The following is a 21,704-nucleotide window of genomic DNA, read 5'->3' as shown; positions in this document are numbered from 1 at the left end:
CCCAAAATGCCTTCCTTCCTTGACCTGTGGGTCACAGCCTTGGTTTCCTTCCTATAAAATCAGCCACACTTTCTGATCTCCTTTGCTGAATCCTTTCTTCTTTCTGGTCTGGCCTTGGTATTGCTCCAGGCCTCTGCCCTAAGGCCTCACTCTTCCCAAACTATACTTACCCACAAGGAAAACTCAGCCAGGTCCTGGGTACACCGGGGTTAAAGGCATGTGTGCACTGACCACTCCCTGGTAAAGATCTCCAGCTCAGATTTCTCACCCAGATCAGGACTCTTCCATCACCACTCTGCTATACATCTCTACCTGGATGCCTCGTGGCAGGGGGCAGGGGTGGGGGGTCAAACTCAATAAGACCAAATCAGAACTCCTCATGGCCTTCTGAGGCTTCTGCATATGAGCTGACGGTATCCCTAGTCTTCTATGTGTTCAGGCCCAAGTCCTTGTTTTCATTCTTGACTCCGTCCTTCGTCTCTCTCAATCTGCATCCAGTCACAGCAAACTCCGCTGGCTCTACTTTCAAATATATATCCCCAATCCAGCAACTTCTCAGCAGCCGTCCACTAACCTCACTGGTCCATTTCATCTCCATCATTTGCCTGGTCTCCTGCCTGCCTCTGTTCTTGGTCGTTACTTTCACCGCTACCCTCTATCCTCTATTCTCATAGCTGCCACGGAGATGCTTTAAAAAGACAAATCAAAGCAGGTCACTTTTCTGCTCAAAACCCACCCACGGCTTCCAACAAAATAACAGTCGGAGTCTTAACCACAGTCCACAGGGCCTTTCCTGATGTGGCCCCTCCCCATCCTCTAGACCCACCTCCACCCACTCCTCCTTCCTCCCCCCATCCCTGCTCTAATCACACCAGCCTCCTTGCGGTCCTGGACCACACCAAGCACATCCTGCCTCTGGCCTTTGTCCTCACTACAATCTCCTTTGGGAAGTTTTTCTCCAGAAGCACCCATGTCCCTCCCTCATTCCATCCAGGGCTCTGCTTAACTGTCACCGCCCCAAAGCACCTTCTCTGACCACCCTGTCCAAACAGCGCTCAAAGCCACCCCTTCCAGTCCACTCTGCCCACTGCACTTCTCTACAGCCTGAACTGCCTACTCCTGCACCATAGATTAACACCACTTGGCGCCCTTCTCCTGGATTCTAAAGGGCAGAGACTGTCTTGTTCTCTCATATCTCAAGCACCCAGGTCTTGATGCCTAGGTCTGAAGCCTAAAGGGCCGTCCATAAACACTCAGAAGACTCTTGCCCACTCAAGTCTTCACTGTCTCTCTCCTTCCAGCACACTTCCAATAGAACTTTCTGGGATGGTGGGAATGTTCTATGGTCTGGGCTGTCCAATATGGTAACCACTAACCTACGGGGCCACCAAGCACCTGCAATGTTTAAATTCAAACAGCCACAACGTGGCCAGGGCTACTGTACTGGACACAGCAGTTTCAGAACATCTGGGAAATGGTTGTAACTATTACCTCACCCTTTGCAGGAAGGGATAGATATTAATAATAAGTTAACACGAGCATTTACACTCCGGTTTTCAAAGCACTCTTGTGAATGGCCTGGCAACAAATATCCACATGAATGTTCTGGCACTGACTTTCCAAAGGAAAGAGCAGTTGAGGACAGGCGGGTGGGCTCTGAATATGAGAGCACAGGACGGGCCTGGGGGGCATGGCACTCTGGGTCTCAGTTTTCGGCAAAATGGGCCAGATACTTCCCATCTCAACGGCCAGGAACAAGTGAAAGGACCCTGTGAAAATGTTCATCATGAGCTTTCTAAAAGCTCAGAAAATCGACACAGTATTATTATTTTGTCTTCTCTAGTGAAAGCCTAAGAACCAATCATAGACAGTGAAAGAAATCTCATTTAAAAGACCTAAATATCTGCAGTGAGTATAGCAGGCACCCTGGGGCCTATACTTGGAAAATGCAACAGAATAAGAGGAGCCAGGCCCTGAGGAAGGGCTGGGAGAGCCACAAGGCAGTGATGGGCCGGACCACTGGACAGGCATTCCTGGGAGCAGAAGCCTGGATGTGCAACTGCAGTCAGAGTGAAAGTGGGTGTGAGCACGGGAGAAAAGTGGTCAGATGTATACCACAGACAGGTCATCTAGAGGTCGGGGGGACATGAATGGTAGAACGCACAAATTAGAGGAGCGGGGGTAACCCAGAGGAAACAGTCATCAGAGGCCAGAGGCTGAGGGAGCGGGGACTGAACCTAATAGAGGCAGCCTGGATGGGAGAAGGGCAGACATCTGAGATGATCAGGAGGAAAAGCAGTGGGCCTGGTGATCAGATTTGGGAGAGGAGGAGAAGGACGTATCTAGGATGTGAGCCAGAGCTCCGCGCCCTCCCAAGCTAGGGACACGGGGGCAAGGGCAGGCTACATTTGCGGTCGCAGAAAACTCCAGCCATTGTGCCTTTTATCAACTGCTGCACTCTTGCGGAGCACTCACCTGCGAAAGTCGTTCTATCTGCACTCCTGAACTCATCTAAACGCTCCCATCGACCCTCTGGGGTAGACCCTGCAATAGTTACGCTCACATCGACCCGCTGGGGTAGACCCTGCAATAGGTACAGATCAGAAGCGACCTGCCCTAGGTCTCAGAGCTCTTAGGTTGCCGAAGGGGATCGACCGGGCCGCCTATAAGGTCCAAGCTCTCAGCCACAAACCACACCTCTTTCCCCACCTTTCCAGGGCGTTTTCCGGCCACAAGCGGGATCCACCAGGGTTGCATCTTACTCAGATCCCGCCCTCCCTTTCGGGTAACTTCCCCAACCCAAAGGGGCCTCCCCGCCAGGAGCGTAGGTGAAGCCAAATCTCCGGAGTCAGACCCGAGACTGGGAGCGGGCCCTCCTTACCTGGGCGGTCCGCTCAAGCCCCGCCCCGGGAACGGTGTGGGGGTCCCGGAGAGGCTGTGGGCCCAGGGGGTGCTGGAGGGGAACCTGCCCCGCGGGGAGCTGGCCGAGGTTTCGGGACTCCGCGGGCAGCGCCAGTGCAGCGGCCAGCAGGCTCCCCGCCAGCACCCACGTGGCGCGCCCCGGGCCCCTCGGGGTATCCATCGCCCGCCTGGGTCCCGCGACCCCACAAGTGGCGGGTGCAGGCGGAGTTGGGGCAGCTTCCGGACCCCAGGCCCTGCCCCGCCGCCGCCGAGCATGCTCAGTGCGAACCTCCGCGGAAAGTTTTCTGGGAGCAAGACACTGGCATCTGGGCCTTAGCGGGCCAGCAGGAAGCCTTGGACCAAACTCGAGAGGGAGGGAAGGAAGGAGGGAGCCAAGCTGGCGAGGCCTGGGAGAAGTGACCACACTTGCGTTTCCTCGTGCTTCACCCGGGGGCTCTACCAAAATCAGATCGGGTGACTCCTGCTCCCAGAAAGTTGAGAGCCTCCAAGTGCTCCTCTGTTAATGCCTGCTCCGTTCTCTAAGTTTCAGCTCAGGCCCGTCTCCTCCAGCAAGCCTTCTCTGATACACAGTGGACGGACTCCCGAGTCTACGCAGGCGCAGCAGGCCCCCTTTTCTCTCTCCCCCTCCCGCCATTAGCGAACTGAGAAGCTTTTGGAGAAGGAGAACCAAAGGGGTGCAGGACTGCAAGGAGAGGGGCTGGGCGGGGAATTGGCAGCTCATGGCCAGAGGGCAAGGCCAGTTTTCGCGTCCTTTTAGGTTCAGTTCAACCCAGTCTGTTCCCACTGCCTGAGCCCTCGTTGTGGATGAGCCCTTGGACCAGCTCAAGGACCCATTCCCACAGCCCCTGGTCAGGCTGTGGAGGGATGTTCTACCTATACGGCTTTTCATTAGAATCCAGCTTGGCTAAGAGATGCCTGCGCGCACACGGGAGGATCCTGAGATACACCAAATACCAATTTGGGAACCAGGCAAATCATAATGATTGGCCAGAGGAAAACCCAAAGAAATCCCCCATATAGGTGACTGAAGCTGCCATGTGGGTGCAACTCGGGGACTCTCCATCTGAAAGTCTGCAGGTACTGTATTCCTTTTCCTCCTATAAATACTTTACTTGCTTCACTACTCTGTCTTTATGGAAATTCTTTTCTGCAAAGCCAGAGGGCCAGATCCCTTGTCACTGACTACGGGTCAGGTGGCCAGGATCCAGTGCTTTCACTGCCATGACCCAGTCCAACCTCTGGCTGGGAACCCAAGCCCTGCTCCAAGCCATGCAGGCAGAGGCCAGACACTGGGGACCTACCTCTCTGGGGACACCAAGAGGGGAGCTCGTGTCTGGAGCCAGGAGTCAGCAGCTGAAGAATCTCCCAGAACTCTCCATGGGGGCAGGGGGTAGGGCTCTTATTCCCCTGGGCCCTCAGGGACAGCTCATGCCTCTTCAGTCTCAGGCAGGAAGTCCGGTGCTTGTAGCCTCCTACTCCTACCCCTCCAATAGGCCTTTCCTGACTTCACAGGGACAAGACAGTGGGGTTTGGGAACCTGAGAATTTATTAGCCAAGCTTTCCCCATGGGGTTCACTGCCCTCAGTGGTACCCAGCATGTGCCTGGAGTGAGACAAGGCAAAAGGCTGAATGCTGGAGCATTAATTCTTTTAGAAATTTAGAGGATGATTTCTACCTTAAAGTAAAATGCAAACACTACAGTTACCAAGTCCAAGCTCCCTCTGCTCGCCACACAACGGGACGATGGATCTGAGACACAAGGTGTTGAGGCAAGGAAGACGACAGTTTGGAAAGCCAGCTGATGGAGAAGATGACAGGTTAGTGCCTAAAAATAACCATCTTGTCAGGGCCTGGTTGCCAGGTTCTTTGATGGATCAGAGATGGGAGGGAGGTGAGGAAACAAGTAAAAAGACTACTCAGTCCTTGCAAATTCCCCTAGAATAGCAAGCCTTAGGCAGGAGGATGTGTTAGTTTCACTTCCTTGCCGTCCTTCACACATAGGCAGATCAGGTTATCTCCCTGAAGCAGGCCATCATGTATGTTTATCATAACAAAAAAAAGGCTAGAGTCACAGAAGCAGATCCAGTGTAGATTTAAAATTAGCCCTTCCTGATTACACCATACTTTAAACTTTTTATTTTGTATTGCAGTACAGCCTATTAACAAACAATGTAACAGTTTCAGGTGAACGGTGAAGGGACCCACCCATACTTACACAGTTGTCTGTTCTCCCCCAAACTCCCCTCCCATCCAGGCCACCCCATGACAATGAGCAGTTCCATGTGTCATACAGTAGGTCCTTGTTGGCTATTTTAAACATAGCAGTGAAAATTAAAAATAAAAGCCTGAGTATCCAAAGAAATAGCCAGCATAAAGCAAGGACGTCTGGTTTTTGCCCTCAGACATGTTTCCAAGAGTCTTGGAGATGCTCCTGGGGAAACATTTAAGAAGCACCGCATGGCAGAGAGTCTGAGTCCTAAAGCCAGACAGACACAGGTGTGACTCTATCTGCCCCATTTCCTATTGCAAGACCTTGAACGAACCACGACTCCAGTCTAGCTGTCAGTTCCTTCATTTATACAAAGTAAATCTACATAGTAGTTCCCATCTTGCCAGCTTGGAAGGAGTGAAGAGGAAATGATGGAAAAACCCAGAAACTTGAGCTGGATGTTGAGGGAGGTGAGGAAACAAAGTAAAAAGACTATTCAATCCTTGCAAATTAAAAGGACATGAAACCCCTCTCTGTTGAAACAGGTCCCTATGTTACCTCTGCTCTGGCCCTCATAGGGAATTAAGCTCCAAAGGGTAGAAGTGTGTGTGTGTGTGTGTGTGTGTGTGTGTGTGTACCCCAGCAGCCAGAATGAGAGCTAGCATCAGCACATGTTGCTTATAGAAAGAACAGATGCTGAACTCATCTGCCTATCTCCCTGCAAGATGCTCACTGCTGGACCTTGTCTGGTTGATGGCTGGCCTGGTGCTGGTTCAGACAGTAGGGTCTCTGGGTAGGCTGAGTGAATGAGTGACCACGTGGCATCTCCGTGGCTAGCCAGGGCTGGATGTAAGCATCTCTCTATAGGTTGTCTTAGAGGAAAGCATTGACCATCCCCGAAGAAACTAGCAGTAAAACAGGAGCCTTCAGGCAAACAAGTTCAGAGGCAGGGCCGGACAGTGCGACCCAAGGATGGCCAACTGCTAGAGGTCATGGGGCACGGCTGAGTCAGACCAGCAATGAATCACTCACCGCAGACCCTGATCCTCACCAAGAGGATAGTAACGCCCATCTCAGAAGGCTGGTAAGAAAGTTACTTGGATCATCAAGCTAAATGCTTAACAAATTCTAAGCACTCGATAAACTGAACCGAGCAACACCCTCCTCGCGTGAAGACCTGGCTGAGGTCCCCGGCCCCGCTGGAAATCAGAGCCCTCTGCAAAACAAGACTCCTCCCAGAAGGTTCTCCTCGCTGGGAAGCGCGCCTCTGGCCGGGCATGCTCAGTGCAAAAGGCAGGGCCGGAGGCGGGGGTGGCTCAAAGTTTGGAGCAAACGGTCCAGGCTCCTCCCTCCGGCTAGGCAGCTCCGGAAAGCAAGAGAGAAGCAGGAGGAGGAGGCTACACAGGCCCGAGAAATCGACAGAGTGCACCGCGCCTCCCCGCTGGCCCCGCCGGGATCTGGAGTCCGGCAGCCGGGACCCGCCAGGGATGGAGCGCCGGGCGGCGGGCCGGGGCAGCGCGCGGCGGGAGGCGGGAGGCGGCGAGCCGGCCGCCTGAGCGCCCCCGGATGGCCCGCGGCGAGACGACCTGCGGGAGCGAAGCGCGGCTGCGGCTGGGCCGGGACGCCGTGCGGCCAGCGCCCGCTCTGCTAGTCCCCGCCGTGCTGCTGGGCACCGCGCTCGGCCTCGGCCTCGGCCTCTGGCTCGGCTGCCGCTCCGTGCGCCCGCGTCTCCCGCACCAGGTGGGTCGGCCGGGCGGGCGGCCGCGTGTGGGATGCGAGGGCGCGGTCCCCCCTCGGCGCTGGGGTCCAGGCTTCCACTTGAGCCTGATCACGGGCATCGCGCGCGCGACGGGTCCTGCCCCGGGGACGGGTGTTCCCCTTCTGCTCTGGGAGGCGGCTGGAGACAGTAACTGCAGTGGGAGGCGGCCAAGTGACAGATGGGCTTTAGCTTGCGATTCCCCGGAAGGGTCCGCTCCATCCAACAACTGCCTGTGACCTTAGCCAATGAGGTCTCCAGGCCGCGGTCTCCTCTGCAGCATCAAGGATTTTGACTGATGCGCTGGGCTCACCGTGGGGGGCTGGAGGGCAGGGAATTCCCTCACCTGCCCTAGTCTCTGCAACCGCCTGTCCATTCTGCTTCCTTGCTGTGTGGATTCCCCCGCTAGCCCCGCTGGAGTCCGCTCTGCTACATCAGCATGCACTCATCATTCCACACAGCAAAAGTTTGCTGAGCATCTTCTACTGCTAGACACGGCCAGGGGACAGCAGTGTGCTCCTGCCTCTGGAGCAAGATGGAGTTGGACAGATTACTAGTAAATGTTTGATTGTAACACAGCCAGATGAGTTCTGTAATGGGGGAATGGAAACACTAGCATTTACTGAATGCTGGCTGTATGCTGGGTGCTGAGCCACACTCTGTACCTGAATTGTCATCTCATTGAATTTCCAAAACAGCTTTGTGAGCTGGTTCCATTAATGTACCCATTTTGCAGATGAGGAAACTGAGGCACAGAGAGATTAAATATCTTGCCAAATGACAGGTGTGTTTCACCCCAAAGCTACTGTATTGGAGGTGGATGGGATTGGTCACAGGTGGCTGCCTGAAGGGGATTAATGGATGTTTAGTGTGGCAGTTGTCATTATGGAATCACATGTTATGTGGAGGTATCTGGCATACAGCAGTCATTCCATCAGTGGCGGAATGATCACTGTTTTAGGTCCTTGTGGCTCGGACCTCCTTGAGGGATGAAGTCTGGTTGGATCTGAGCTAAGGTAGTGTGGTCTTGTCCCCCCATTTCTGGCCCATGTGAACAGGGTATGCAGTCAGCAGATGTAAGCCAGGTGACTTCAGAGGAGTGTCATGCTGCAAAGAGATGATAAAAGTTAAAATTAACATAATGCAAGTCTCTTGTAGGAAAGTCTGGGTTGTCAAATCCTCCTGGTAATTAAAAGACATTGGCTTCTTGTGTGAAGAGAGAAGTCACATGTCAGAGCCTTCCGTGGGTGCCAGGCCCCTTGTCAAGGGTTTGTGGCTGTTTCCTTCTCTAGCCTCACTCCAAGCCTGAGTGGAGGCTGTCATCCTCACTTACCAGGTATGGACGTTGAAGCTCTGCAAGTTGTTCTCTGTCCAGGGTCATGAAGAATGAACAGTGGGCTGGACTTTAACGGCACTTTCTGAATGCCTAAGTCAGAATTTTTCATCATCCGCTACCTGCTGAGGCAGGTGTTAGTATCTGTTTTAGTCTGCTTGGGTGTCTATAGCAAAAATACCATCAACTTGGTAACTGATGAACACAAACATTTCTCAGAGTTCAGGAGGCTGGAGGTCCAGGATCAAAGTGCCAGTATGGTTGGATTCTGGCAAAGGTCCTCTTCCTGGTTGTAGACGACTGATTTCTGCCTGAGTCCTCTCATGGCAGAAGGGGCAGGGGAATGGCTGGGGCCTCTTTTAGCAGGGCACTAATCCCATTCACGGGAGCACCATCATTATGATCTAATAGGTCCTCCCAAAGGTCCCGCCTCCAAATACCATCACCTTGGGGGTTAGGGTTTCAACATATTAATTGACAAGAGAGGTAAGGGACACAGCATTCAGACCATAGAGTCACCCATTTTGCAACTAAGTTGAGGCTGACAGAGACTAACCAAGCTGTCTGGGTTTGTACAGCTGGTTAGTCACAGCTGTACTAGTCTAGTTGAGGGTGGTGGTAAGTCCGTTCAGGTCTGTAGCCATGGAGAGGGTTCATGGTCAAGGGTAGGACTGATGAGATTTTCTGATGGTTTGGATGTGATCTTTGCAATATTCTTTTCTAAATGTCCTCCGTTTCCCACCTATAGTCTCTATTTCTGAAATGCACATCTAACAATATGACTCCCAGTTAAAAACCTCCAGTGGCTCCTGGCTGCCTACACAAGATCATGTCCAGTTTCCTTGCATGGTGCATAAGGTCACTGACCTTCCTCAGGGTATCCAACATAGCACGCAGGTGTCTGTACATCCAGCCATCCAGAATCCCCTTGATCCCCAGAAACCTCTGCACTTCTGCACATCTGTTCTCTCCCTCTTGTCCCACTCATTCTTTAGATCGTTGTTGTTCAGTTGATGAGTCGTGTCCAACTCTTCGCAACCCCATGGACTGCAGCATGCCAGGCCCCTCTGTCTTTAACTATCTCCCAGAGCTTACTCAAATTCATGTCCCTCGAGTAGGTGATGCTATCTAACTATCTCATCCTCTGTTGCCCTCTTCTCCTTTTGCCTTCCATCTTTCCCAGAATCAGGGTCTTTTCCAGTGAGTCGACTCTTCACATCGGGTGGCCAAAATGTTAGAGCTTAAGCTTCCACACCAGTCCTTCCAATGAATATTCAGTGTTGGTTTCCTTTAGGATTGACTGGTTTGATCTCCTTGCAGTCCAAGGAAGCATCCTTTAGAACCCAGAGAGAAAATCATGTAGGGAACTGTTACAACCCTCAGGCTGGAGCAGGCACTTCCTCCCTCAGGGATCCTGGGCACTCTGGTCCAGGTCACCCAGCTTATAATTCTGTCTTGTACCACTTTCCCTTTGTGGTTTCTGTTTTATTAGTTTTATTTATTTCATCATTAAAACTTTGTTTACATTGGAGTGACTAATGTGTCCACCCTTAGGTGTGCATGCCAAATCACTTTGATTGTGTACAACTCTTTGCAACAGGGTCCTCTGTCCATAGGATTTCCCAGGCAAGAATACTGGAGTGTATTGACATTTCCTTCTCCAGGGGATCTTCCCAACCCAGGGATTGAACCTGCCTCTCTTACGTCTCCTGCATTGGCAGGCAGGTTCTTTACCACTAGTGAATCATGTGCATAATTTAAAATGTTCCTTGGCAACCATTTCTCACTTCTCTGAAGCCATCTTGTTTGACTCTTGTTCAGCTGGCTGTTTTGGTCATTCACTTCCCACATCTAAATAACCTGCTGATGTGGCTGCTTAACGTCCCACTGTGGAAGTGGGGAGTGATTTACTAATAACTCTCTTTTTTCCCCACTCTTCATATTTACACCCTTCCCACACACCATCACCACCTCCTGTGTGGTTATGGGGTACGTTTGGTTAAATCAGCATTTGGTGTTTTCGTTACTGCAATTTTAACATAATTCACTGTCAGCCAAGGATCTGCAGTGATTATGAATATTTCCTTTCTTGCACAAGATTTTGTTTTCCTTGAAATTAATAATCACCCATTTTTCATTTCCTTAAATTCTAAGTACATGTCATTGATTTAACAATAAACTCTGTCCCATTTATCTCCATTTCCTTTCAAGATATTTGAGTACATTAGGTATTTGATCAACTTCCTCTTTTAGAAAAACTTGTCTCCCAGAAAGATTCTGAACTCCATCTGAGCTGGTTGCCTTCAGACTGTTGCTACTCTCAAAATGAACCAGACCAGTAACATCAGCATTATTGGGAGCTTGTTAGAAATGCCAGTTCTTGGACCCCACCCCAGACACACTGATGAGAATCTCTAGAGGCGGGTCCAGTGAGATGTATTTGACAAGCCCTCCCATGATCCATTGGTTTTTTAAAGTTATTCAATTACAGTATTGGAAATAACAAGAATATTTATACTTATGTGTCATTCTCCACATTAAGCTGTTGCGTGTGTACACAAATATTAATATGCTTGTTATCTCTAATATTGTCATTGGGTGATTTTTAAGAAAATACCTTCAGATCAGATCAGTTGCTCAGTCGTGTCCGACTCTTTGTGACCCCATGAATTGCAGCACGCTAGGCCTCCCTGTCCATCACCAACTCCTGGAGTTCACTCAGACTCACGTCCATCGAGTCAGTGATGCCATCCAGCCATCTCAACCTCTGTCGTCCCCTTCTCCTCCTGCCCCCAATCCCTCCCAGCATCAGAGTCTTTTCCAATGAGTCAACTCTTCGCATGAGGTGGCCAAAGTACTGGAGTTTCAGCTTTAGCATCATTCCTTCCAAAGAAATCCCAGGGCTGATCTCCTTCAGAATGGACTGGTTGGATCTCCTTGCAGTCCAAGGGACTGTCAAGAGTCTTCTCCAACACCACAGTTCAAAAGCATCAATTCTTCAGCACTCAGCCTTCTTCACAGTCCAACTCTTACATCCATACATGACCACAGGAAAAACCATAGCCTTGACTAGACGAACCTTTGTTGGCAAAGTAATGTCTCTGCTTTTGAATATGCTATCTAGGTTGATCATAACTTTCCTTCTAAGGAGTAAGCGTCTTTTAATTTCATGGCTGCAGTCACCATCTGTAGTGATTTTGGAGCCCAGAAAAATAAAGTCTGACACTGTTTCCACTGTTTCCTCATCTATTTCCCATGAAGTGATGGGACCGGATGCCATGATCTTCGTTTTCTGAATATTGAGCTTTAAGCCAACTTTTTTACTCTCCACTTTCACTTTCATCAAGAGGCTTTTGAGTTCCTCTTTAGTTTCTGCCATAAGGGTGGTGTCATCTGCATATCTGAGGTTATTGATATTTCTCCCGGCAGTCTTGATTCCAGCTTGTGCTTCTTCCATCCCAGTGTTTCTCATGATGTACTCTGCATATAAGTTAAATAAGCAGGGTGACAATATACAACCTTGACGAACTCCTTTTCCTATTGGAACCAGTCTGTTGTTCCATGTCCAGTTCTAACTGTTGCTTCCTGACCTGCATACAAATTTCTCAAGAGGCAGATCAGGTGGTCTGGTATTCCCATCTCTTGAAGAATTTTCCACAGTTTATTGTGATCCACACAGTCAAAGGCTTTGGCATAGTCAATAAAGCAGAAATACCTTAGGTAATCTTAAACTCTAGAATGGTTTCTATTGTGAACTAGTTGATCCTCATTATTCATGGATTCGGTGTTTTCATATTTGCCTGCTTACTAAAATTTATTTTGTAATCCCCCAAATGGGCACTTGGGGCGCTTTTGAAGTGCTTCCTGAATAGGAGCAGAGTTGAGAAACATATGAGTTGCCTGGCGTGCAGTTTCCAAATGAGACTGAACAAGGCCACACTCGGCTTTCTTGTGTCCGCTCATACTGTCAACAAGTGTCCTTTCCATGTTCTCTTTGGTGCCTTTCTTTCTTCTCATCTTTGTGCTTTCTGTTGGTGCTTCTGTTGTTGAAAATGAAGTGTGGCGCTGAAGTGCAGCAGTCTAGTGTTTCTAAGGACAAGGAAGCTGTGCTGTGCTATGGAGAAAATGCATGTGTTAGATAAGCTTTGTCCAGGCACGAGTTACAGTGCTGTTGGCTGTGAGTTCAAGGTTAATGAATCAACAGTATGTTAAATCAGGCATCTTTAGACAGAGACACACATTAAAAAAAAGTTATGTATTGATTGGCTAGTGAAAATATTTTCCAGTAGTCATGTATGGATGTGAGAGTTGGACCATAAAGAAAGCTGAGTGCCGAAGAACTGATGCTTTTGAACTGTGGTGTTGGAGAAGACTCTTGAGAGTCCTTTGGACTTCAAAGAGATCCAACCAGTCAATCCTAAAGGAAATCAGTCCTGACTATTCATTGGAAGGACTGATGCTGAAGCTGAAACTCCAATACTTTGGCCACCTGATGCAAAGAACTGACTCATTGGAAAAGACCCTAATGCTGGGAAAGGTTGAGGGCAGGAGGAGAAGGGGACAACAGAGGATGAGATGGTTGGATGGCATCTCTGACTTGATGGATGAGTTTGAGTAAACTCCGGGAGTTGATGATGAACAGAGAAGCCAGGTGTGCTGCAGCCCCTGGGGTTGCAAAGAGTTGGATACGACTGAATGACTGAACTGAACTGAACTTAATGAAAATATTGTGACCAGAATCCGTGTTAAGCTGTTGCCCCACCGCAAGGAGCTCTCAGGCTACTGGGGGTGGCAGCCATGGTGGTGACCAACTCAGAAGAACAATGGAATGAGCCTCGAGCCAAGTATCACTTCCAGGGCCTGAGGACACTGAGATGGGGCTTTGGGGGATTGTCAGGAAGGTGACACGTGGTCAGCCTTGAAGGATGTGGAGCTGATTTCCAGTGGGCCTGGAGGGGAGCACTGCACACAGAGGGCCAGGCGGTGGAGGAGGGGCGGAGACCAGTAGACATGACGGCTGGGCGGAGGGGGGCTGATGGCTCCTGCAGGGCGCTCGGCTGACTGACTCTGACATGCTCTCCCGCTCACCTCCACCTTTGGGTTTTAGAAAGACGACACTCAGAGTCTGCTTAGGAATTTGGAGTCTAACATCCAGACCCCGTCGGCAGCTGGGTCCCCATCCAGGAGGAGGAAGAGAGAAGCACTGACTTCAAAGGATGAGGAGCCTCTAGACGTAAGTGGGGTGTTGGGGTGCATCAGAGGAGGCTCACGTAGGATGTCCTGTGTCCAGGACACAGATTATCCAGATGAGCCCCAACAGATTTCATGTTCCAGTAGGCATCTCTTGGAGGTATAACTTACACACTAAAAACACAGATTTTCAACTTACAGTTTAATGAGTGACAAGTGCATACACTCTTGTCACTGAGACCCCAATCAGGAATGTTCCTTTATTCCAGAAATTTCTTCAGTGCTCCTTGCACAGACAGCCACTGCTACAGTTTCCGTTGCCACGATTGGTTTTGCTGCTCTCGAGTTTTACATAAGAGCAATCACACGCTTTCTTGTGCCTGCTGGTCTAGGTTGCTGCACTGATCAGTCATTTGTCCCTTTCAATTGCTCAGTCTGCTGTGGGGATGTGTCACCAAGTGTGGGTTGGTTTCCATGCCTGGTTATTCTGAACAAGGCATCTGTGAGTGTGTGTAAGTTTGTTTGTTTGTTTGTTTGTTTTTAATTTTATTTTATTTTTAAACTTTACATAATTGTATTAGTTTTGCCAAATATCAAAATGAATCCATCACAGGTATACATGTGCTCCCCATCCTGAACCCTCCTCCCTCCTCCCTCCCCATACCATCCCTCTGGGTCGTCCCAGTGCACCAGCCCCAAGCATCCAGTATTGTGCATTGAACCTGGACTGGCATCTCCTTTCATACATGATGTTTTACATGTTTCAATGCCATTCTCCCAAATCTTCCCACCCTCTCCCTCTCCCACAGAGTCCATAGGACTGTTCCATACATCAGTGTCTCTTTTGCTGTCTCGTACACAGGGTTATTGTTATCATATTTCTAAATTCCATATATATGCGTTAGTATACTGTATTGGTGTTTTTCTTTCTGGCTTACTTCACTCTGTATAATAGGCTCCAGTTTCATCCACCTCATTAGAACTGATTCAAATGTATTCTTTTTAATGGCTGAGTAATACTCCATTGTGTATATGTACCACTGCTTTCTTATCCATTCATCTGCTGATGGACATCTAGGTTGCTTCCATGTCCTGGCTATTATAAACAGTGCTGCGATGAACATTGGGGTACACGTGTCTCTTTCCCTTCTGGTTTCCTCAGTATGTATGCCCAGCAGTGGGATTGCTGGATCATAAGGCAGTTCTATTTCCAGTTTTTTAAGGAATCTCCACACTGTTCTCCATAGTGGCTGTACTAGTTTGCATTCCCACCAACAGTGTAAGAGGGTTCCCTTTCCTCCACACCCTCTCCAACATTTATTATTTGTAGACTTTTGGATCGCAGCCATTCTGACTGGTGTGAAATGGTACCTCATAGTGGTCTTGATTTGCATTTCTCTGATAACGAGTGATGTTGAGCATCTTTTCATGTGTTTGTTAGCCATCTGTATGTCTTCTTTGGAGAAATGTCTATTTAGTTCTTTGGCCCATTTTTAAATAGGGTCATTTATTTTTCTGGAGTTGAGCTGTAGGAGTTGCTTGTATATTTTTGAGATTAGTTGTTTGTCAGTTGCTTCATTTGCTATTATTTTCTCCCATTCTGAAGGCTGTCTTTTCACCTTGCTGATAGTTTCCTTTGATGTGCAGAAGCTTTTAAGGTTAATTAGGTCCCATTTGTTTATTTTTGCTTTTATTTCCGATATTCTGTAAGTTTGTTTTCATTTTGTTTCATTTCTTTTGAGTAAGTATCTGGGAGTGGGAGTTCTGGGCCTCTGATGGAAATGTTAAGAGATGGATGTTCCCTATACCTTTCTTTTTGTCCCCTCCCCCGACGTCCCCCATCCTGAGTCAGCCCATAGGGTATCACTTCATACGTGAGCGCCATGGATGAAGGGGGCATTTCTTCCAAAGAAAGAATGAGTGACTTCTAGTCACTTCCTAGTCCCTAGAAGGTACCACAGACTCCAGTCATTCAGCATCAATTGCCAAAAGGTAAATATAGACATCTAGGTAAAGAGGGAGGGAAAGAGTGAGAAAGAAAGAGAGAAAGATGCTGGGAAAGGCAGAAAGATAGAACAAAGTTTCTTATTTAGCACCTACTGGATTCAAGGCATTTTTACGTATGTCATTTTTGAGTGATGTAAACCATCATGTGAATTCTCTCATGCAATCCTTTCAGCACTCCATGATATAGACCTTGTTTGTATGCCCATTTTCCAGATGGGGAAACTGAGTCTTGTGGAGCCAGGTCACTGTCCCAAGCCTTGAAGCTGATATTTGGACCCGGGGATGTTCAACTCCTGTCCGGGAGGGCTGCGTCCCCACACCCCCATGGCCCCTGACAGTCAGGGACCTGACTGCAGCCTCCGCTTACCAAAGGAGGAAAGCGGGCCGGGTGTTTTAAAACAAATTTCACCAAAAAGTTGGAAATCCATAGGGGAAGCTTCTGGATAAGCTGAAAATCCAGTTTTCGAGAGTCACACCCTATCCGTACTTCAGGGATCGGAAGCCCCAGAGCTGCAGAGGAAGAGAGAGCGCCTGGCTGTTCCCAGAGATGAGTCCGCCTGTCCTCGTCTATGCTGTGTGTCTCCAGCTGACTTGCTCAGCCTCTGTTTCCAGGTGCTTGTCTCTCCAGTGTCTGTCTGTGTGTGTATCACTGCATCCACCTGTATGTCCATCTCTCTCTTTGTGTCTCCACGTGTCTCTGTGTGACAGTGCGGCTGTGGAATGTCACTCTGTCTTAGTTTCTCTCTCTCCCTCATCTGTCTCTCTCATTCCCTCTGATCCCCTCACCACGTAGGATTAAAACTCTGCTGACAGAAACGAAAACAAAGATCCATGAGAAAACCTGTGGGCAAATATTCCTGACAGCCCTGTTCACAGTAGCCCAAACTTGGAAACCCCAAATGTCCATCAGCTGATGAACAAGTAATCAGAATGTGGTCGCTCCATACAATGAAATACCATTCAGTCATAAAAATAATATGGATAAACCTTGAAAATAGGATGCTAACTGAAAGAAACTGGTCACAAAAGACCATATGTCATAAGATTCCAAGCATCTGAAATGTCTGGAACAGGTAAACATAAAGAGACCAAAAGCAGATTGGTAGTTGCTTAGGGTAGGGACAGGGGGTGGGAGGGGTAGAGGGGACAGCTAAAGGGTACAGGTTTCTTACAAAATGACAAAAATGTTCTAAAATTGACTGTAGCAAGGGCTGCATGTATCTGTGAATACACCAAAAAGCATTACATTGTACAATTTACACAGTTTAGTAGCATGAATGATATCTCAATAAACCTATTTGAAAAAAACTTTTCTCACATAGAAGACGACCTCAGATATGATGCAAAAACCCTGGCTTTGGGATCCAGAATCCTGGAACCCAGGCCCAGCTCTGCCACCTGTGTGCTGTGTGCTGTTGGGCAAGCGACACAACCTCTCTGAGCCTCAAGGCTCTGAGCTTTGTGATGACAGTGGTGGTGGCGGCCCCTTAGGGTCACCCAGGAATCAACTCTGTAAATCCTTCTAGCACAGAATGAATCAGTCCTTGCTGGGGAGCCCAGTCTGTCTGCCTCCCAGAAGGCTAACCCACTTCTTCCACCTAGTAATGTTTTACCTGTGAACTATTTAGCTGTGCCTCGCCACTGCCCATTATCTAGCTAATAATTGCCAAGAGTTACAGATCTGCCTGTTCCCGTGACCGGCTTTGCCGAAATACCCCTGTCTACAGCAGACTGAGCTTGTCAAGGAATGAGGGCAGGGCTGACTTTAACAGGGCGATGAGCTGTAACCCTGACACCCTCCAATGCCCAGAAAACCAAGGCATTTGGGGTCCATGTCACTCCTTGCATGAACTCTGCTTCGATAAATAGCTCACATTAGCCAAAAATACACAGAAAGTTCCAGAAGACTCTGGGAACTGCTGCTTCACAGCCTCGTCCTATCCTTTGGCTTCGGAGAAGGGAGGGGTGGTGGGGCACAGCTCCCCTCTGGATGTGTCTTTGCATTTGCTGAAAAGAGTACCTTTTGTGGGCGAGTGAAATGGTTTTTCTTTTCCGACAATTATGTTTTAATTTTCTGAATAATTGCGTTGCTTCAGCTGAAGAAGTTTTACATTGTAAATCTGCACTACAGCCTATTTTCTGAATAATTGTGTTGCTACGGTTGGGGAGATGATCAGAATTTAGAGGACAGTGGAACTTAATAAGAAGCACTGTGAGAAACTGGAAACGGCCCAGGCTCCCGGTCCTCAGCTCCACTTCTGCACATCTCAGGTGGACCCCTGCGTCTACATCCTTTATTTCTTATATTATGTTTTTCCCTGAAGTGCAGTGTGTGTTTGGTGTCGCCCCTGTAGAAGATGAGCCCCTGGAAGGCAGAGAACAATCCTTCCTCTCATCTTCCACCCCCGTCCACTCTGTCCTTTCTCTCCACCTCTGTTTGGAAGAAGTGTCAAAACGCACAGCACCCTTTCTGCTTCCTCATCTTTCCTTGAAGAAGTGTGTCTTCCCCGGATCATCTCTGGAGGCCAGCTTCATAGGCAGATGACCTCCCGTGTGGCCACTGAGGCCCTCTGCCCAGTTACCCCCTCCCTGTTCCTGGACTTGGCTGTCTTGAAATTCTTAACCACTTTTGACTAAGGGCCCCTCCCACACACACGCACGCCAGCCCCTATTTTCATTTGGCACTGGGCCTCGCAAAGTATGTCACCAGTTCTGAAGTCAGCCTTTTTGGTCTTACTGCCACGCTGTTGTACCATCTTCCCAGCAAAGATTCAAGAGACTGTGACTGATGGGCTGCTGGGGGCTGGGGGCAGCTATTCTGTATTCGCTCAGATCCAAGGAAAGCCAGGAAGCGAGGGGAGTTGTAAGGTTAAAAGCTTGTTTGAGAGACTTCCCTAGTGGTTCAGTGGTTGAGAATCCACCTTCCAATGCAGGGGACACAGGTTCGATCCCTGGTCGGGGAACTAAGATTCTACATGCCGCAGGGCACCTAAGCTTGAGTGCTCTCACTAGAGAAAGCTCGCATGCATGCTGCAACAAAGAGCCTGTGCAGCCAAAAATTAAAAAAAAAAAAAAAGCAATCATTTTTTTTTAAAAAAAGTCATTTGATTGCTTTGGGGAGACTGGATTGGAAAGTGTCCACCTCTGAGCCTTGCTTTACCTCTCTATAAAATGGGCATGATCATGACTGAATCATAGTGAAATGAGCAGACATCCATCCAGTGGTAGCACGCAGTAAGTCCTTGGTACATGCACAGGGAGTCAGGTAAGAGGCTGTTTCAACCCATTGGGGTAAGTACGATGATGGCTTGGGCCTGAATTGTGGCCCTAGAGAGATGCTTAGAAGGTTAGGGTGGTGGGATTCGTGGTTGATTGGATGTGGCAGGTGTGGGAGTGACCAGTACCTCCGGATCTGAACTTGTGTCCCTGGGGGGTGGTGAGGCTGACCTGGGGGCTTCTCCTCTAAACTCCCACTGACCTTGCAATTGCATGGCTCTCCCTCTCATTTCTATCTCATGGAAGGAGACGGACAGTGGCAGCTGAAGAGGAGAGCTAGGGAATCTGAGCTCTAGTCCCGATCTGGACATTTAGTAGCTGTGTGACCTTGGGTGCACAGCTCAGCCTCTCTGTGCCATCTTCTCCATCTGGGAAATGGCAGCATCCTTGGAAGTTTAAGGAGGGGGCACATGTTGGTGGACGTCCCCCATTCTTGTCATCTGAGTCTGTTTTTGTAAGCAGTGGTAAAGAAACTGCCTGCCAGTGCAGCTAGACATAAAGACCTGGGTTCGATCCCTGGGTCGGGAAGATCCCCTGGAGGAGGGCATGGCAACCCCGCCAGTATTCTTGCCTGGAGAATCCCATGGACAGAGGAGCCTGGTGGACTGCAGTCCACGGGGTCACAAAGAGTTGGACATGACTCAAGTGACTTAGCACATGCACAGGTAGAGACAGACATGACAAGACCTGGGGCCCTGCCACAGAGCTTCCTTCTGTCCCGCTCAGAAGGGCACTGTGGTGAAATCCTCTCTGAAGATGGGTACAACCCACATCACAGGCTCTGTCGGGTGCTGTTTCAATGTTTCACGTTGTGAGGAAGTGATAAGTTCTTCTGCATTCCCCGTGATAGGTTATGGGGTTCCAAGGAGAATGTGGCAATTGGCAATCAATCGTTTGTCATGGAGTTCTTTTTTTTTTTTTAAGATTTAGTAGAAAGGTGTTGGCATCTGGTTCAGAATTGCTGAGTTGAGATTCCTCCCTACCTGGAGGGCCAGGCTCCTGACCGGTCTGTCTGCTTGACTTCATTCACCCACTGGATGTGTCCAAGCCCTTATTCAGCACTGACTGTGCAAAGGCCAGGGGTGACCCTAACAGGAGAGCGATACAGAGAGGATGTGGGGCCGTGGAGCAGGCTACGAGTCAGTCTGTCCAGCTGTGTCAGGGAGATGGATCCTGAGCAGAGGTTGATGGCAGCTCTTTACTACTGAGATTCAAAGTGGTCCATCGCCTCACTTGGGATCTGTTCTAGCATCTCCGCTGGGGGCTTTGTCCATATCCACATCCCCGTCCCTGGGGGAGATAGGCTACCTGCTTCCTGTCTGGGAAGATGGAGGCTCAGAAAAGTGAAAAGATCTGCCAAAGCACGTCTTTTCTTTTTATGATCTAATCAAAAGACTTGCACGAATATTGCCACACGTAAGTTTTTATACACTTGGTAGAGCTAAAAATATTAAAGTGATTCACAACTTTTAGGAAAAGTTTTGGTGTTGTCATGTTATTTAATTCCTTATTTCTTCCAAAGCTGAAGACTTGGAATTAAATGAAGAATGTGCTTTGTAACATTTGTCCATTCATCCCCTCACCCATCTGTACCTCTGTCTCTCCCACATCCATCCGGACACCCATCTATCCATCCATCCATCCACCTGCCCCATCCATCTGTCCATCCACTCATATATCCATCTATCCATCCATTCGTCCATCTATCCATCCATCCATGCTCCTAGCAAGTGAGCACTACTTGGCTCTAAATGTGTCTACTGCCGTCCCTTCCCAGGGCCACTGTTACCAATGGGATGTGGCACTTTGGAAACTCAGTGGTTTGTCCTTCATTTCACCAAAAGCCTCCCCACGCCATTTATTCTTTCTTCTTCCCAGGAATACGAGCCATCTTTCAACAGCAATATCACAGCATTTGCACTGAAGGCAAAAGTCGTCTATCCCATCAATCAGAAGTTCAGGGTAAGCGTCCTGAGCTCCGTCTTAGAAATGCAATTTACCAGTAACGTGCTGGAGATTGGGGTAGGAGGGGGGAGACGCAAATGTGCAGTTTGGGGTCCTACTTGAGGATTTTATGGCAAGCCATTTTAATAGGGATAATTTTGTGGCTTTGTAATGGACCATGCCCTTAGGGTGGATCCATTTTACGATGGTGTTGTCAGGCGCAGGGTATGCCCATGGTGGAGCAAGTATTCTCATGACGCCAGGCGACAGCCCAGCAGGGCAGCATCCACTCTCCTCTTTCAACACTGACACAAATACTGATGCTGATATAAGTTACTAACATTACTCCTCATTCAGAGACCCCAGGACTCATGCCAGCAGCTGACACTTAACTGAACACTTACTGTGGGGCCAGCGTAACACTCAGCGTCTGTCATACATTAGGCGTTTCAGTTCTCCTCGCCATGTTCCTGTAAGGAAAATAATACCGTTATCTCCACTTAATGCACAAGGAAACTGAGGCCCAGAGAGGCTAATGACCTGTCGGAGGTCATGCTGCAGGAAGTGGCTGGGCCAGAGTCATACCCGCAGGTCTTACACCTGGAGCCAGGAGTTCACACCTGGGGCCAGGCATTTTGCAGAGGGCAGCATAATCCCTAATGCTTTGGGGAGCCCTCGGCCTAGGAGATGCTCCATGAAAGAAGGAGTTTCCTGCTTGAGTAAGTTAAGGAAAGGACGGCCTGCTCTCCTGGTGATAAAGAAGACAGGCTTGAACCTAGCTCCCAGCTCAGCCATTTACTCCTAGCCATTTCCTGACTTCTCAGGGCCTCAGTTTCTTCATCAACTAAATGGGGATAAAGGGCCCTTCTGCCTCACCTAGTCATCTTGAGGGTTAGATGGGGTATTGGGTGTAGGACTTAGAATAGTTTATGATGTCTGCACACTCAGTACACATTCAGTTTTTTAAATTATTATTTGCTTTTGAGGACAGCAGGGCGTATCGAAAGCTCTGAGAATTCCTGCACCAAAGAAATGATTCCAGGGGCTTTCCTGGCGGTCCAGTGGTT

The 21,704-nt window shown here is 49.1% G+C and overlaps 2 protein-coding genes across 15 annotated transcripts in view; one reads left to right on the top strand and one right to left on the bottom strand.

The window, feature by feature from the left end:
• The window catches only part of EVC2 (EvC ciliary complex subunit 2), a 161,912-nt gene extending 158,720 nt beyond the window's left edge, over nt 1-3,192 (bottom strand). Inside the window, exon 1 of the mRNA XM_070372684.1 lies at nt 2,882-3,192. Coding sequence (XP_070228785.1) covers nt 2,882-3,082 — 201 coding nt within the window. The 5' untranslated portion in view covers nt 3,083-3,192. The remainder of the gene's footprint in view (nt 1-2,881) is intronic.
• A 3,117-nt stretch (nt 3,193-6,309) lies between these two features.
• EVC (EvC ciliary complex subunit 1) overlaps nt 6,310-21,704 on the top strand; it is a 107,137-nt gene continuing 91,742 nt past the window's right edge. For 6 of the 14 annotated variants that reach the window (XR_011464550.1, XR_011464552.1, XR_011464551.1 and 3 more), the window contains exons 1-3: nt 6,313-6,871; nt 13,328-13,453; nt 20,572-20,655. Coding sequence is in view for 9 of the 14 variants with exons in the window: in XM_070372672.1 (XP_070228773.1) it covers nt 6,698-6,871; nt 13,328-13,453; nt 20,572-20,655 (384 nt within the window). In the remaining 5 variants the exon portion in view is untranslated. Of the gene's footprint in view, nt 6,872-13,327; nt 13,454-20,571; nt 20,656-21,704 lie in introns of all 14 variants that reach the window. The other 8 variants (XR_011464553.1, XM_070372675.1, XM_070372674.1 and 5 more) reach the window with 7 other exon arrangements.

Source organism: Bos mutus, chromosome 6 (assembly GCF_027580195.1).
Source record: "Bos mutus isolate GX-2022 chromosome 6, NWIPB_WYAK_1.1, whole genome shotgun sequence".
NCBI lineage: Eukaryota > Metazoa > Chordata > Mammalia > Artiodactyla > Bovidae > Bos > Bos mutus.
This window is presented reverse-complemented; position numbering and strand designations above follow the sequence as displayed.